General features: G+C 37.8%; 1 protein-coding gene across 1 annotated transcript in view; it reads left to right on the forward strand.

Moving 5' to 3' along the window:
* Positions 1–3,755, forward strand: part of VAV3 (vav guanine nucleotide exchange factor 3) — a 150,918-nt gene extending 147,163 nt beyond the window's left edge. The window contains exon 27 of the mRNA XM_058843133.1: positions 1,085–3,755. Coding sequence (XP_058699116.1) covers positions 1,085–1,126 — 42 coding nt within the window. The 3' untranslated portion in view covers positions 1,127–3,755. The remainder of the gene's footprint in view (positions 1–1,084) is intronic.
* The last annotated feature ends 10,726 nt before the right edge of the window (positions 3,756–14,481 follow it).

Genomic DNA, 14,481 nt, shown 5'->3' on the forward strand with positions numbered 1-14,481 from the left:
CTATAAAGGGTTTACTGTTTCAATCTTAGTTTACTGCCTTATAATGCAGATTAGTCAGAAGCATTTGAGACTGCTGTTTCCATGTCTAAAGTGCTGAGATGCAGGGTCAAGGAATGTGAGGTGGAAGAATGTAAATTGTCTGGAAGTGGGAAATGATAGTTACAAGTGCAGTTAAAGTGAATGTCCAGACTTACTGCTTTATGCAATGTGGAGAACCTTTTTTATTGTGTACATGAGCTTGGTTATGTTAAAGTTAAATGGTTATAGCCTATTAAATAGTCAATTAAACCAGAAGAAATAGGGAAGCAGAAGAAATACTCATTGTGCTATATACATTTTACAAGTGAAGAAAGCTGAACAACTCATTGTAATGCAGCTGCCCATTCTAAAGGATGCCCTGTTACATGCTAGCATTCCTTGGTAACTTTCATAGCCTGGACTTGACATTATAAACTCACCCCTGGAGATATTTTGGCAAGATAGTCTAAAAATTTCTGCAGTCACCCCTTCTAGTCATGCTGTGGGTTTGGTTTTGAGTTCTTGCATGAATGTTAAATTGACTTTTAGGGGTAAAGAAGTCTGAAGAAACCTAAAGCAAATACATAAAATAAGAAATACGTGACATTGCATCACTGTATGTCTTACATAAACTTTATTTGGCACATCATTAATTTCAGAATGTATATAAGTTTATAACTTCAGAAGTGTAGGACACTAAACTCTGCTGTCTAATTGCATCATGTGTAACACTTGGTGGAATTCAACTCCGTGTAAAGCAATCAAATCATTCAGTGTTTCCTTTTAAAGAGGATTCCCTGGACCTGACTGGAGCCTGTTAAAAGTTTAAGTCCTCATTCAAAAAATAGTAATGTCCTGCCTGTAGTAAAACTACTTCCACTCTTGGTGTTATTTTCTTAAGGGTACTTAACCTGGCTGTGTCAGGTCAGCCAAGTTTATCTTTATATTAATAAGATTAATATATTTACTGAACAGACCCATTATTGTTGTGCCTAGCTCAGCCATTTAAAAAAAAACAAACCTGTGCATCTCATGTATTATTTTGTTCTGCTTTTTCCCTTTTTAGGTGGGCTGGTTTCCATCAACTTATGTTGAAGAGGATGAATGAATTAAAAACTATCCTCTGCTGACCAGAAGTTTCAGGGATTGTAAAAATTTATATCTTCAATGTATAATTGGTCTTGTTAAGTATTTAAACAGCAACATTTTTGCCTCTCTGAACCTTCCAGTTTCAATGTTGGGATTTATACAGAAGTTTGGGCTGACAGATAATTACCTTATCTAGAGCTGTGCAAGACGCAAGCTGCCAGTTTGCCTTCACTGGGGACCAGTACAAAGTCCAACCTCACCTTCCCAGAAGATCTCTGGAAAACAAAATTCTTTGTTCCTTTTCATTTCACCCTGAACTACACCATGAGTACGAGAAATGGCTGAAAATTTAACATGTCTCTTCTAGCTAACATCTGTGATGATACAAGGAGATGAAGGCTTATTTTTCCTTATCACTGCATGCAGGAAACAGATTTCAATCATTCCAGTGGCCATAAAGAACAGTCAGTAGACTTGTCTTGAGACATCAAACTACTTTACTTATCAACTTACAAACCATTTTACACTCACAGAAATATTCTGAAGGATGTAGTAAATATGAGTAGCATTCATGCATATGTAACTATTTAACTGGCTACTTTGAAGTCCTGCCTAAATCTTCTAACAGTCTGTTTAAAGACAATCTAAAAAGGTGTAGTGATGTAGTATTGCTTTAAAAAAACATTGACAAAGTGGAATTGTGTGATCCTTTTATTGTCATCTAAAGCCTTTTTATGTGAGGTTTTTTCATTTAAGCATCTGACAATAAAAGTGCAACTGGGGGAGATAGTCCTGACAAGATGAGTTGAAAGTTTTTGGGAATAGCATTAAATAAATATTGCAGACTTATTCTGAAGGAGAAAATACTAATGCAAGATTATGTAATTTCTCATGAAGAAAAGTGTTTAACTCTTTTATTGATTTGGATGAACTTTGATTTCAACTCAGTACTGGCTTTTCCAGGAGTTTCTATCACCTTCTGTGAAAGCAAATAGAACTTGCAAACTTCTTTCTGCCCTTTCCTTTCTTGTTGCTTGGGATGTTAATGACAGTTCAATGAGGGAGTTGTTGCAGTATTCTCAACATCCCCAAATGTGTCTAGGTTAGGCAGCATGAAAGATCAGGCCTTGTAAAGTGGTGTCCACTGCTTGATGAAGCAGTGTTTAATGTAATTATGAAGCAGCAGAAATGTAGTTATAAGCTAAAATAAATGTGGGTGATGTCTTCAGATGTGCAGTTTTAAATATTTACGTAATGTTACAGCTGGCTTGAAAACTTGAAAGAAAATCAAGCTCTTAAATGAAGTTAATTCATCCTGTCCCACATCCTCTCTTTTGCTTTTGCCTGTCTTCTTTTTGTGTTGGCGTGTTAGAATTTGTGTGCACTGACACTGCACAATTTAACACTGCAGTGTTTTCCCAGTCTACAAGCAACATAAACGCCACTATTTGTCCACAGAGCAGAATCTGCTAGTACATATTTGGATTTCTCTTTGGCTGTCCCTAGGATTCTTTGCTTTTTTCTGGCCTTTCCTGGCCATCAAGAAGAATCAAGCACAACACAGAGACTTCACAAAATCTCCTTCATCTCTGCAACCTTCTTACCCAAATCTGCTACACCCGACAGGCAGTGTGTGTGACCAGGGGGATGAGAGGAGCTTCTCGTTAGAAACTTGACTTGAGAGATTCAGCCTTGCAGATGACATTCTGCCGATGCTCTAGCTTTTCAAGGATTTACCTCAAAATTATGTAAACTGTGATTGTGTTGAGTACATTACTTGATGGAATAATTGAGAGCTTTTGTAAATATGTAGATGATGCATAAAAATTTTGTAAATTATGTGTACAGCAGTGTAGGCTAGAGTATGCAGTCTTTGATCATGTTTTGCCATGCAGTTTGATTGCCTATTGTCAGCTTAATCCTATATTCCTTAAGTAGACAAAGATGCTTCTTTCCCAATTTTGCCTGCTTAAGGGGTAGAGGAATAGGCTGTAGGTCTGTGAAGTGTTTAGTGCTTTACTGTCATATAGTTCTGAGAAGAGGCAGTTAAATTCAGTACAAGTTGAAAAATATATCAGTCATTTTCAACAGCTTGGGTTTAGAATCATTTTGAGTGTTCTCTTCATCCTAAAAATGTTGTAAAGCTTTTAAGCAATTCTGGAGTCCAGTAGGCATCCTTTGAGAAGAATGAAAGCCGTAGGTAAACCTTACTTTTGTGGCATAAATCTACATATCATTGTCTGTGTTTAATGCCCTGTATTGATTGAGTTAATGCTGCATCTTAAACTATATTTTGAGTACCAAAGAATTCCTAAATATTCTGGAGCATCTCTTTCATGTGCTGCTTTTGCCTGTATGGAGTTGTTTTGTCATGCAGTAATGGAGTTACAGTACTTTAATTTGTACTATTTTGTAAATATGTTAAATATAATAAACTGGTTAATTTTTTTGTTTAATGATGTGTCAAAATGTGTAATTTGCTGCTGTGAAAGTTGTGCTTCATTTGTCTCACCACCTTCTCATTGTGAGAAATTGATAATGGTTTGTTTTGGTCTCCAAGATTTACATAATCCTTATTTAGCTGTAAAACTGAACTGTGTAAGTGGAATAGTATAGCTTTCCTTGAGAAATTTTTATTGTTGGGACAATACGCCTTGTGCCACATCCAGGAAGTTGCTGAGGCTTTTTTGTTTTGTGGTGTTGTGTTTGGGGTTTTTTTTTTTCTTTTTTTGTTAATTTTAAAATTTATTATTATATTTTTAGCTATAGAAAATCAGTCATATATGATTGATTTTTGTCTGTCAAAGACAATACTTGTAGTTTTTTTGTTTGAAAATAAGTTGTGCCTAGAAAGTTTAATGTGTAACTTTTCACAGCATCATCTTTTCTCTTTTACCTTCTTTTTTCTTCCTGTCTCATGTATGAATTAACATATAAATTCAGGCTCAAGTTGAGTTGAGCTCAAGTCTGAAAATACAGTCTGTATCTGATTTCACGGGCTACTTGATAACCTTTTTGTGATGTAGCCCATTCATGTATTTTTTACATTCAGTATTAATGTGTTTATAAAAATATTTCTGGACAGGTGAATTAATTCTGCAAAGACAGTGATGATTCAGTTGCAGTGTTGATTTTTTTTGTGTTCCTTTCATTTTTCAGTAACAGATTTTCTTGCAGAACTGCCCTTCTAACAGATAATTATTAAGCCTAATGAGGCATTTACACATCTCTGCAGATGTAAGGCATAATTTTCCTGTCACCCATGAACATATCATATAACAAAGAGTCACACCTAATGTCGGATGCAAAAATGTGTTCCAATTAAATGCTCTTGTTAACAGTATCACACTTGGTCACAGGCATTCTCCTTCCCCTTGTATGTGAGAAGAGATATGTCCTCTGATGGGTGAGAAATTGAGAAAGCACTGTAATTAGGGCATTAGAACCACTTGTGGCTGTGTTCTCAATAGTTTTTTTCCATTGCAAGGCTTGGAAGCTTGAAAATCTCAGCTGGAAAAAAATCTGTCTTGACAATGAAAATTATGCCAACCATGATTCTTTTCCCCTTTGCCTCACAGGCAAGCTTGAGATGCTCTGTGAAGAAGGAGGTCAGGACAATTCTCAAGGTTTTAGCCATTTATAAAGGTGAGACCGAGGTACATCTAGGAAGAGGTGGTGCTTGTTTATACAAAATACCCAGCCTCAGACCCAGGTTTAGTTCTGTTGACTTCAATGTTCAGTTCAAAGATATTTGTTACTATTCTTGTCTCCTTGCTGGAAACTGGGCTGCTGATAGCCTTACATTACTATTTTGTCTGATTCAAGTTGTTCCCTTCAGAGCACCACTTATTTCATTTGAGTGACAGAGGAAGCACTCCCTCCTCTCCATTTTATTGCTGAGCGTGGTTTTATATGACAGGGTATTTCTTTGGTTAGTTTGGGTCATCTACTTCTTTGTGTCCCCCAAACTTCTGCACACTGGGGTCATGGCACAGAGTTAGAGAAAGCCTTGATGCAGTGCAACTCTGTCCACCTAGAGCTAAACCCTCAGTGTGTTGTCAGCACAGTTTTTGCTGCAGATGTAAAACACGAGGCTGTAGAAGCTGGGATGATGGCAGTCAGCACCACCTGGGGCACACCTAGTGCATGTCTGAGGGGAGCTGCCAGGCAGGGATGCAGGGATGCTCTCCGTGTGTGTGTGTGTGTGTGTGTGTGTGTGTGTGTGTTCGTGTGTGTGTCTGTGTGTGTGTGTGTGTCTGTGTCTGTGTGTGTGTGTCTGTGTGTGTGTGTCTGTGTTCGTGTGTGTCTGTGTGTGTGTGTCTGTGTGTGTCTGTGTGTGTGTTTGTGTGTGTGTGTGTTTGTGTGTGTGTGTCTGTGTGTGTGTGTGTCTGTGTGTGTGTGTCTGTGTTCGTGTGTGTGTCTGTGTGTGTGTGTCTGTGTTCGTGTGTGTGTCTGTGTGTGTGTTTGTGTGTGTGTGTGTGTGTTCGTGCGTGTGTCTGTGTGTGTGTGTGTCTGTGTCTGTGTGTGTCTCTGTGTGTGTGTCTCTGTGTGTGTGTCTGTGTCTGTGTGTGTCTGTGTGTGTGTGTGTGTGTCTGTGTGTGTGTCTGTGTGTGTGTGTCTGTGTGTGTGTGTGTTTGTGTGTGTGTGTGTGTGTGTCTGTGTGTCTGTGTGTGTGTGTCTGTGTGTGTGTGTCTGTGTGTGTGTCTGTGTGTGTGTGTCTGTGTGTGTGTGTCTGTGTGTGTCTGTGTGTGTGTGTGTGTCTGTGTGTGTGTGTTTGTGTGTGTTTGTGTCTGTGTGTCTGTCTGTCTCTTGTGTGTGTGTGTGTGTAATGATGCTCAGTCCCGTCTCAAGCTACTACAAGAAGCAGGAGCTGTGAAACATGCTGGGGAATTTCGACTCTTTTCTCCATGTCCACTCTATTGAGAAGGGGTATTTTTGAGTAATTAAGCTTCCTAAAGCTGTGAGATGAGATGTTAATCATATCCACTTTCTCACAAAATGCTGAAATGTATGATGCATATATAATTAGCAAAAAGAAATATAGAAAGGATTAAGCTTCAGAAATTGGCTGCAGAAGGGTGAATCATTGCATTATATTAGCAACTTCCTTTTGAAGAAAAAAGACATTTGTTTTTATAGCAAATGAAGTTTGGGTTTCTAATTTAGTTTTGTAATTCCTGATCTGCTGTAGTGTATTCTGCCCATTCATTATGAGGATCTCTGCTGCTTACATGACTGTGAAGTTAGATTTTATTTAATAAGCCTCCTGGAATATTTAAGTTATCGGTGATTTTTTCTGGGTTCCAATTTTCTACCTGATAAATCTGCTTTTTGGAAAATATGTGAGTTCATTATAAAATGTTGCAGTGTGACCTTAAGTAAACTTAGAGGTGCAAAAATTAGGTTCAGAGGTAGCTGTTTACCAAGGGGCATCAGGCTGGTTTGCTTCTTTAAGAACTGACTTTTTTATACTGATAGTGCAATATGTGGCTTTGGGGAGAACAGAAATAGAGAAGACGGTAAAACAAGAAGTAAAAAGTTGATACCACACCATATGTGTTAGAAACAACCTGGTATGTGGCAACATTTCTAAATGATTGCCCAAAATATTATATGTCTTTTGATAGCATTGGATTGGAAACAGAAATCATTTTACGTCACTGTGTGGGAAAACATTTGTTAGTGTTGTCCTAATCAAGGGCTCTTGCGCTCAGTCCTGGTCTTACCAGGTAACTCTCTAAATAAATCTGTTTTCAATTAGTTGTCCTTTTTCCTTAAGCAATTGAAAGGTCTCAAGGAGATACAGTGTTGTTTCTAGTATTACAATTCTTCCTTGTGCATAAAGCTAATGAAAATCTGTATAATTGAAGAAACCTTTTCTCTGGTAGTTTTACAATTAATGTCCTTATGGCCTGTAGCTATGAATAATGTGGAATGTGCCAGCAGACCCCCACCCTACTCAGTTACCTGGGTATGCACAAAGATCTTTTCTACCTCTTCTCCCTCCCCTGTTACAAAGTTCAGTTGAGGTGTGGTACAAGACCCACAGGTATTTACACCACTTACATGGGGAGAAGAAAAACACAGGCAGATCATAAAAGCAGTCATGCCTGATTTTTGGTTTTGTAGCATTAATTTTTATTGTTTGGGAAAGGGCAAGATGGGACTTTTGTTAGCTTTTGTATCAACTGCTCTAGAGCAATTCCAGGTAGGGGATGCAATAGCAGTTTGATATTTGACTTTGAGAAGAGAGATTTATGGTTTTTGCAGTTGTGTTTTAATATAAGCATGTGCATCGGATCAGGTAAAGATGGAAGTAGATGATGAAGAGGCCAGTTGATCTCCAAATCAGTATGGTAGGATATTGAAAATCAAACTGTAGAAATCTGAACAAAGTCTAGATTCAGATTTTAAGTCTTTGCAATTTTGGTTCACTCTCATTTGGTTCATATTCTCCTGAGTATGGGAGACTGGGTTTAGTCTTCCTGTTACCAGAACTTGATTGCAACTCCTCGAATTTACACAGTACAACAGATGTACAAAACCGTTTTTATATCTCCTGGGACATGCTAGTAAACATTTTCTTCTATATTTATCTACAGGTATAAAGAAGATTGCTCCAGAAAATATTTTATCACATTTTTTCTCTTATGTGCTACACTGAAGAGCCACGTGGCTTTAGAAAAAGCAAGTTTCCAAAAGCAATTCCCAGCCTGCACATTCTTCCCTTTCAAGTCACTGATGGTCTCAGTGTGTCTCTAGAGAGTTAAGATACCATGCTCAGGGATGTCTTTTTCAAATGTTCCTGTCCTCCCCCAAAATTCTTGACAAATAGTACTTCTTGGTGGTGTCTAGAATATATTTAAAGTATTTTGAGGTGTTATCATGCAAGCATGGGCTGTGAGTGGGCTGGATGATTGGATCACCCAAATACTGATAAACACGTACTTGAGGAAAAGCATGCAATTAAATATCCATGAAGATTTATTTACAGGTGGAAAGAATTGTCTGTACCAGTTAAGACTGAGCAACTGTGGCTAAGCAGCAGTACTGCTGAAAAGTGTAAAAGTGAACCATGGACAGAACAGAAGTTGAGAGGATTTTACTGTGAAGAAGGTAAATACTGTCTTGATGCCTAGTAAGGGGAACATAATCTATAAAATGGGAAGTCATCATTTAGTTATGTATGACTCCAGCTTAAGTGCTTAAGTGCTTTGTCCAGCTTTGGCCACTAAGCCCTGTATAGAACACAGTCTCATTGAAAATATTTCTGAAGAGACTTAATAAATATGAAGAAACTGGAATTATCTGAATGGAAGTATAGAACAGGCTAAGGGGGTGTGGCAGTAGCATCCAAATAACTAAAACGTTTTACATAGTTTGAGAGACTGAGCTCTTAGTTCAGTCCTAGTCAGTTCAATCAACTAGTACAGTTCCTAGTCAGTGTAAACAGTGACAGAAAAAACAACCTTGAACTGAAGGAAGAGGATTCAGTTTTTAGGAATCTTTTCTGAATAACAAGCTACATAGACACAATATTATCTGGGCAAGTTGTGGTACCTTCAGCCCTGGAGGTGTTTCAGATGTGCTTAGCTTAATGTCTGTCAGGGATAGTTTATGTGGAGTTAGAGATGCCCAAGACATGCATCACCTGTTCTTTGGAGCTCCTACTGTACTACCTTCCTGTAACTACCTTTCAGCTGTGCAGTGCTTCAGTCAGCTGCTGGTGTTTACCAAAATCTCATGGAAATGTTATACCAATGTGTAGAGGAAAAGGTAAATGAAAGGTAATAAGGTGAACAACCATAGCTAGCAGGCAGAGTTTCAATGTTTATGAATTAAAGCAGTTTCTTCAAGAGATGCAACTGGTTCATTATTAGCTCATAGTGTAAAAACGTTGTAAAACCACAGTCTTTAAGATTTGCTTCACAGTGGGAGGCATGAGCTAAAGAGCATTATTGCAGTTCACAGGTTTATTTTTGGTAGAACATACTGTTGCTGCAACACATGTAGGTTTGTCAAAATCAAAACTTTTCTTAAATACTTATTGATTTCAGGGAAAGTTAACAAGCAAAGCAGCTCAGGTACCATGTCTTGCTACTTGGTTCTGAATTCAAAGAAAATGGCTTTGAGAAAGAAATTACTTTGCTTCAAGCATTTTTCCCTCAAATCATCAGAGACTATATTTTTATGAAGCAACATTTAGTTCTCAGGCAGAATTTGCAAAAGTACTGTAATATTAAAATTTGTCCATAAAACAGAGAGTGGCAAACAAGCCATCAGCTTGACTGTACTCTTTTTTGAAGTCAAATGGTTGAATACTAGTGCTAAGATTAATTCTACTTGGTGTCTGAAAGCATCCTTTTCTTGTTTGACCTTTTCTAGATAAATAACAGTGTTAGCTCTTGGCAAGGCATCCTTTTTCTCTGTTCTAAATGTGTATAAGGAGATGCAGTGACTTGTCTTACATGCAGCTGAATTTAGTTTTTGGATTGTCATGAGTGTTTTGTAGTTAACAGTAAAATAAATCAACAAGCTGTAGTCTAAATGAAATGCATCTAATAAAACCTAGCTATCTTCTCTTTCTGGCTCCTCATAATGAATGCACTGTGAAGAGAAATTTTATTTGAATGTCACTGCATGAGCAGTTCTAATTACTAATAGAATTCATCAAACAATCTAGTAGTGTAGTGACATTAAGTAATAATTAATGAACCGTGTGATATGTGGGTGCATGAAGTGACAATGATTAACCTGTGGCCTAACAGGATGTGCTTGGAAAACAAGTGGCATATGAGATAAGACTTTGTTCTTCTCTGTGTCATTGGAATTTGGCCTGTCTCCACTCACAAAATGAACCTGGATTCAAAATCAAGAACCTAATGATGTGGCTGGTGTATGGAGCATGTACATGTTTCACTGCACTTCAGCCTGGGTGTGACATGGCTCCTTATTTTGGAGCTGATATTAACGGGTCCTTGCGTGCCTCCGCCTTACCTTCAAAGAGTTGGAAAAATCTCAGGATTTGATCTACTGATGTATTAATTTTTTAATAATTTGTAAAACCTGTGTTACCTAGAAACTGAAGTAAGAGCTATATCTGTGTTATATGAGGATGTGAAATAATGTATTCAACCGTGCACACAGAATATTCTTTAGCCAGTGCTGAGAATCTTGCTGCTTCTAGGAGAAGGAATTGGTGGGAAAAATCAGGTATTTCATTGGTACAGCCAGTAAACTTACAAAGAACATACAGATTTTTCCATTTTCCAGATGAACAGTCAGTTTTCTTACCATAGATTTCTGTTTCTGGAAAATCCTTTGTCTTTTTTTCTCACTTGTGACTTTCTTCTCTGCCTGTGTAGTGTTTCTGTGGTTCCTTATGCTCTTTTGTATCCTTTGTTCCTCCCCCTCTTGTCTAATGACATCAACAAAAGAACCCTTCAGTCAGTTCTCCATCTCTGTTTTAGGAAGCAGTACTAAGAGGCGTTTTTCTAGCACGTGTTTTCACAAAGCCTACCTTGCCTTGGGAAGTGGTTTCTTATTATACTTACCAGTTCAAGAAACATGTAATTTTTATTTCCCCACATAGTCACAGAGAAGAATGTTTAGTAGAGCATTAACTCCAATTTGTTGAAGTGTACATAAAAGAACAGCTTTCAGAACACTTCCCAGCACAGTAACAAACATGGGGCATATATATAAATAAAAGAAACCTTATGGTAGTAGGAAATTCAATGGCAAAACACACGCTTAAAGTATAATCAACATTTGCTCTGGGTTTTTGAAAGTGAGCATTTCTAGTATATATTGTACTTTCCACTTTTCAAAAATACCAACGTTTTATATTGCATGCTTTGCTGAGAATAGAATCTCAGATAGAATCACCATGTCACCTAATCATTGGTGGCTTTTTCTTATGGACGGGTTCATAAGTGGCTTCTTGTGAGGCAGGGAGGAAATTTGTTGTAAGAGAGAACTGAACACTCTTTTTAACAATATTCTGTTGAGTAATAGAACTTCACAGAGTTTTTTATATTATTTCAGAATATTTTGTACAGTTCTTCTACTTAAATGATCCATTGTGGTAATGCAGAAAAAATAGGTTGTTATAAGAGGGGCAAAACTATAAACTCAAATGCCCTTTAAATATATGTGCTTATTTCCAAGATCAGAATTCACTATTACACTTCCTGGAGTGTAGCTGGAGTTGTGTTACATTTTCTTTTAAGCTTTTTAAATGAAAAAAAAATAAAAATAAAATGTGTGAAGCAGAGACCATGGAGGATATAGACTACAGCCAACAACCTCAGGAAAAGCTCAAGCTTTACTGGAACTGGTAAGTTCTGTTGTAACCATGGGTATTTCATTCTCAAGAAGACATAGACTGGTGCAAACTGAAGCCATATGATTCAGTTAGGGTATGTATAACTTTTTCTTCTGTTTTTCTCTGATTCTGCTGTATTTCTTCTCACACGTGGATTTCCCAGTCTCCTCTGAGCTGGGCTCCTGTGGAATACTCCCTCATGGGGAGTTCCATTTATCTCAGTTCTGTGGGTCAGGAAGAAAACTCCAAAGCTCGTTAGGATCTTGTTTCTTGTGTTTGTTAGGATGTTACCACAATACTTGGCAGGCGTCTCCAGACTTTCTGCACAAGTTTAATTCACTATAACCTGGCATATTTTGGCTCTGATAGCATAAAATGGACTTGAACGGTGCAGCCTTTTTATCTTTATACTTATTCTTATCTAATTAACAATAGACACATATATTTTTTTTCTTAATGACCCAATGACCCAACACCTGTGTGCTGCACTGCAGCATTTTCTGTCCAATCACCTACTACTACCCAAAAACCTCTAGAGGAAGAAAATGAAGAAGAAGGAAACCCTAAATCCTCCATCTCGTCTTCTGCTCTCTAAACTAGCTTAAACTCTAACTTTTTCACCCAGTCACTTAAGAAAACTCTCTAATTTACACACTCACCCTTTTAGCTTTTCTATCTAACTTTAACAGTTGTTTTCATGTATCACCATGAAAACATGCTCATAAATTTCATGTTATATGAAATTCAGTGTCTTTCTGGATCTCAGAGCCAGGCATCAGAGACAAGGGCACACACTCTGTGTCTCAGACTCCAACAGTATGTGTTGTCAACAATTATTCAGCTGCATTGGTTTTACCAGTGATGGTGCCTGAGGCCATATCTTAGAGTTAATCATAGTTATCTGGCAATCACATAAAATAACTGTCCAGAAAATTATATCCCAGCTGCATCTCAAGCAAACTGATCTCCAGTGCATAGAGAGGAATGTCAGCATCCCTGTGTCACATGTATGAAAGCTGAGGTTAAAGACACAACCCCAGAGTTGCACAGACTGCAACCTCATGTACTGCAGTGGGAGGTAAGCATTCCTAACTCTGAGCCTAAAACCTACCAGAGCAAAATTCAGAATCTATTGCTTTTACCCAGTTCTAGTTGTCTATCAAAGGAAATGCTCTGAGAACAATATTTTGTATGCTGGATACCTGATGCTTTTTAACAAAACTCTCTAGGATGAAGAATCTGCTGAAAAAAGTTTGAGATGCATTAATGGGAACTGCTTCCTTCCTGCTTGTTATTAGTTGTTTTCGGTTTCTGATTACAACAGTAAATGCAGAAGAAATCCAAGTATTTTCACATTTGTTGGATTCAGTTACAATTTAGCCAAAAGGCAAGAGAGACCTGTTTGTTGAAACAATGCTACTTTGTTTCTCTGTTCTTGAATTATTAAGTCTGAGAAACAAGCAACATGCTTATTACATGCTAACAACACATGTTAGTGTTTCTAATTAAAAAAAAGTAACACTCCATCTACATACACTCTTTCATAATATAAATGATGGTCAACTGTCCTATGTGTAACAAAGTCCAAAGGTTTCAATTTGGCTTGCACCTCAGTCCAAATATACTAAAATGATAAACCTGCAGTTACCAGTCCTAAAGAGTTGTTAGGCTGGTTTATAGAAATGCCATGCACTAACCAGGGGAACAGAAGATAGGACTGCTGCAGTCTATGGGTGCTCAGGCAATTTTTTGACTTGAAGAGAGCCAGGGAGACCTGATTCTGCTGCTTGGGGAGTGTCAGACAAGGACATATCTGCTTTAAAGACACCCTAAATATTGCTGGGAAGTTGGAATTGATGGGTATTGCAGACATGGTCAACAAGGATTCTGAGATGTTCTGTTTAAATCCTTTAGAGAAAAAGTTGTAAACTCTCTTTTGTAAAAAGAGTAATGGTTGTGACAAAGATTCCACTTTCTCTGACTGTTTCCTTGCTCTCTAGTATGGTCAGAAATGGTCAAGGACAGACTCTTTCAGTGGAGAAAACTTTTTACTGGTGAGTTCTTCTCCCTGAAGTGCCTTGGACAAGTGAGTGCTCACTGGTTAGTAGTTAGGTAAGTGTTTTCCTGTTCTTTAGAATTCTTCATGTACCTAAGAATTTCTAGTAGGTATACAGAAAGGACACAGAAAATGTTGCTGGAATGGTAAGTGATCGTGTTTATCACATTTCTTTTATTTTCCTCTTATTTCTCTTTCCCTCATCTTCCTCTTAGGAGCTGTTGAAAAGCTTGACATCTTTTGTGTTATTTATATTGTCAGACTTGTAAAGTTCCTTACCTGACAAAGAACGTGGCTCGGTGCTTGCTGTGTGCTCTGCTGCCGTGTTTAGTTTGCTTCCTCTGAGGCGTGTGGTGTTACACTGGAGTCCCTGCCTGTTTACAGACAGTGTTCACAGTAACTAGGAATCCCTTGTAAACAGGCAGTACTTCTCCCTGCTATTACATACAGATCAATAGTCTTTGTGCAGCTGAGCAGATCATGTAATTTCTGATATAACCAAACAGGCAGCAGCATGAAGATATTATTGCCTAAAAACAGGTGCTAGAACAAAACAAATGGTTTTATTGATTCTCCTAAGTTTAATTAAATTTTCAAAACATTTCCACCCTGTCACTTTCTTTGGCCTTATGAATTGTTGGTACAGTATAGGCATAGTTTTCTAATTATTTTCTGGTACTTTAAGAACAAATAACAACAGACTTAAGGATATATTCTGCAGTGCTTATACATGGAAATAATAGATACTTGTAGTGAAGAGGTTACTATCCCAAAGGCTTTTTCTCTTTTAAAGTCTCGGTCTGCATAATAGTGTTGGAAGCAGATTAATTTAGAGATTTTGAGAATTCTGTTGCTGAAGAAAAGCGTATTTGTGAGAGGTGGGTAAGGGCTGTAAGGGTGTACGCGAGAAAAAGGATCGCTGTGAGTACGAGTGATGAAGCACTGGGTCTGAATGCTGGAATATTTTGGAGGCTGGGTGGCATACAAAGGG

This window comes from Poecile atricapillus, chromosome 7, assembly GCF_030490865.1.
Source record: "Poecile atricapillus isolate bPoeAtr1 chromosome 7, bPoeAtr1.hap1, whole genome shotgun sequence".
Lineage (NCBI taxonomy): Eukaryota > Metazoa > Chordata > Aves > Passeriformes > Paridae > Poecile > Poecile atricapillus.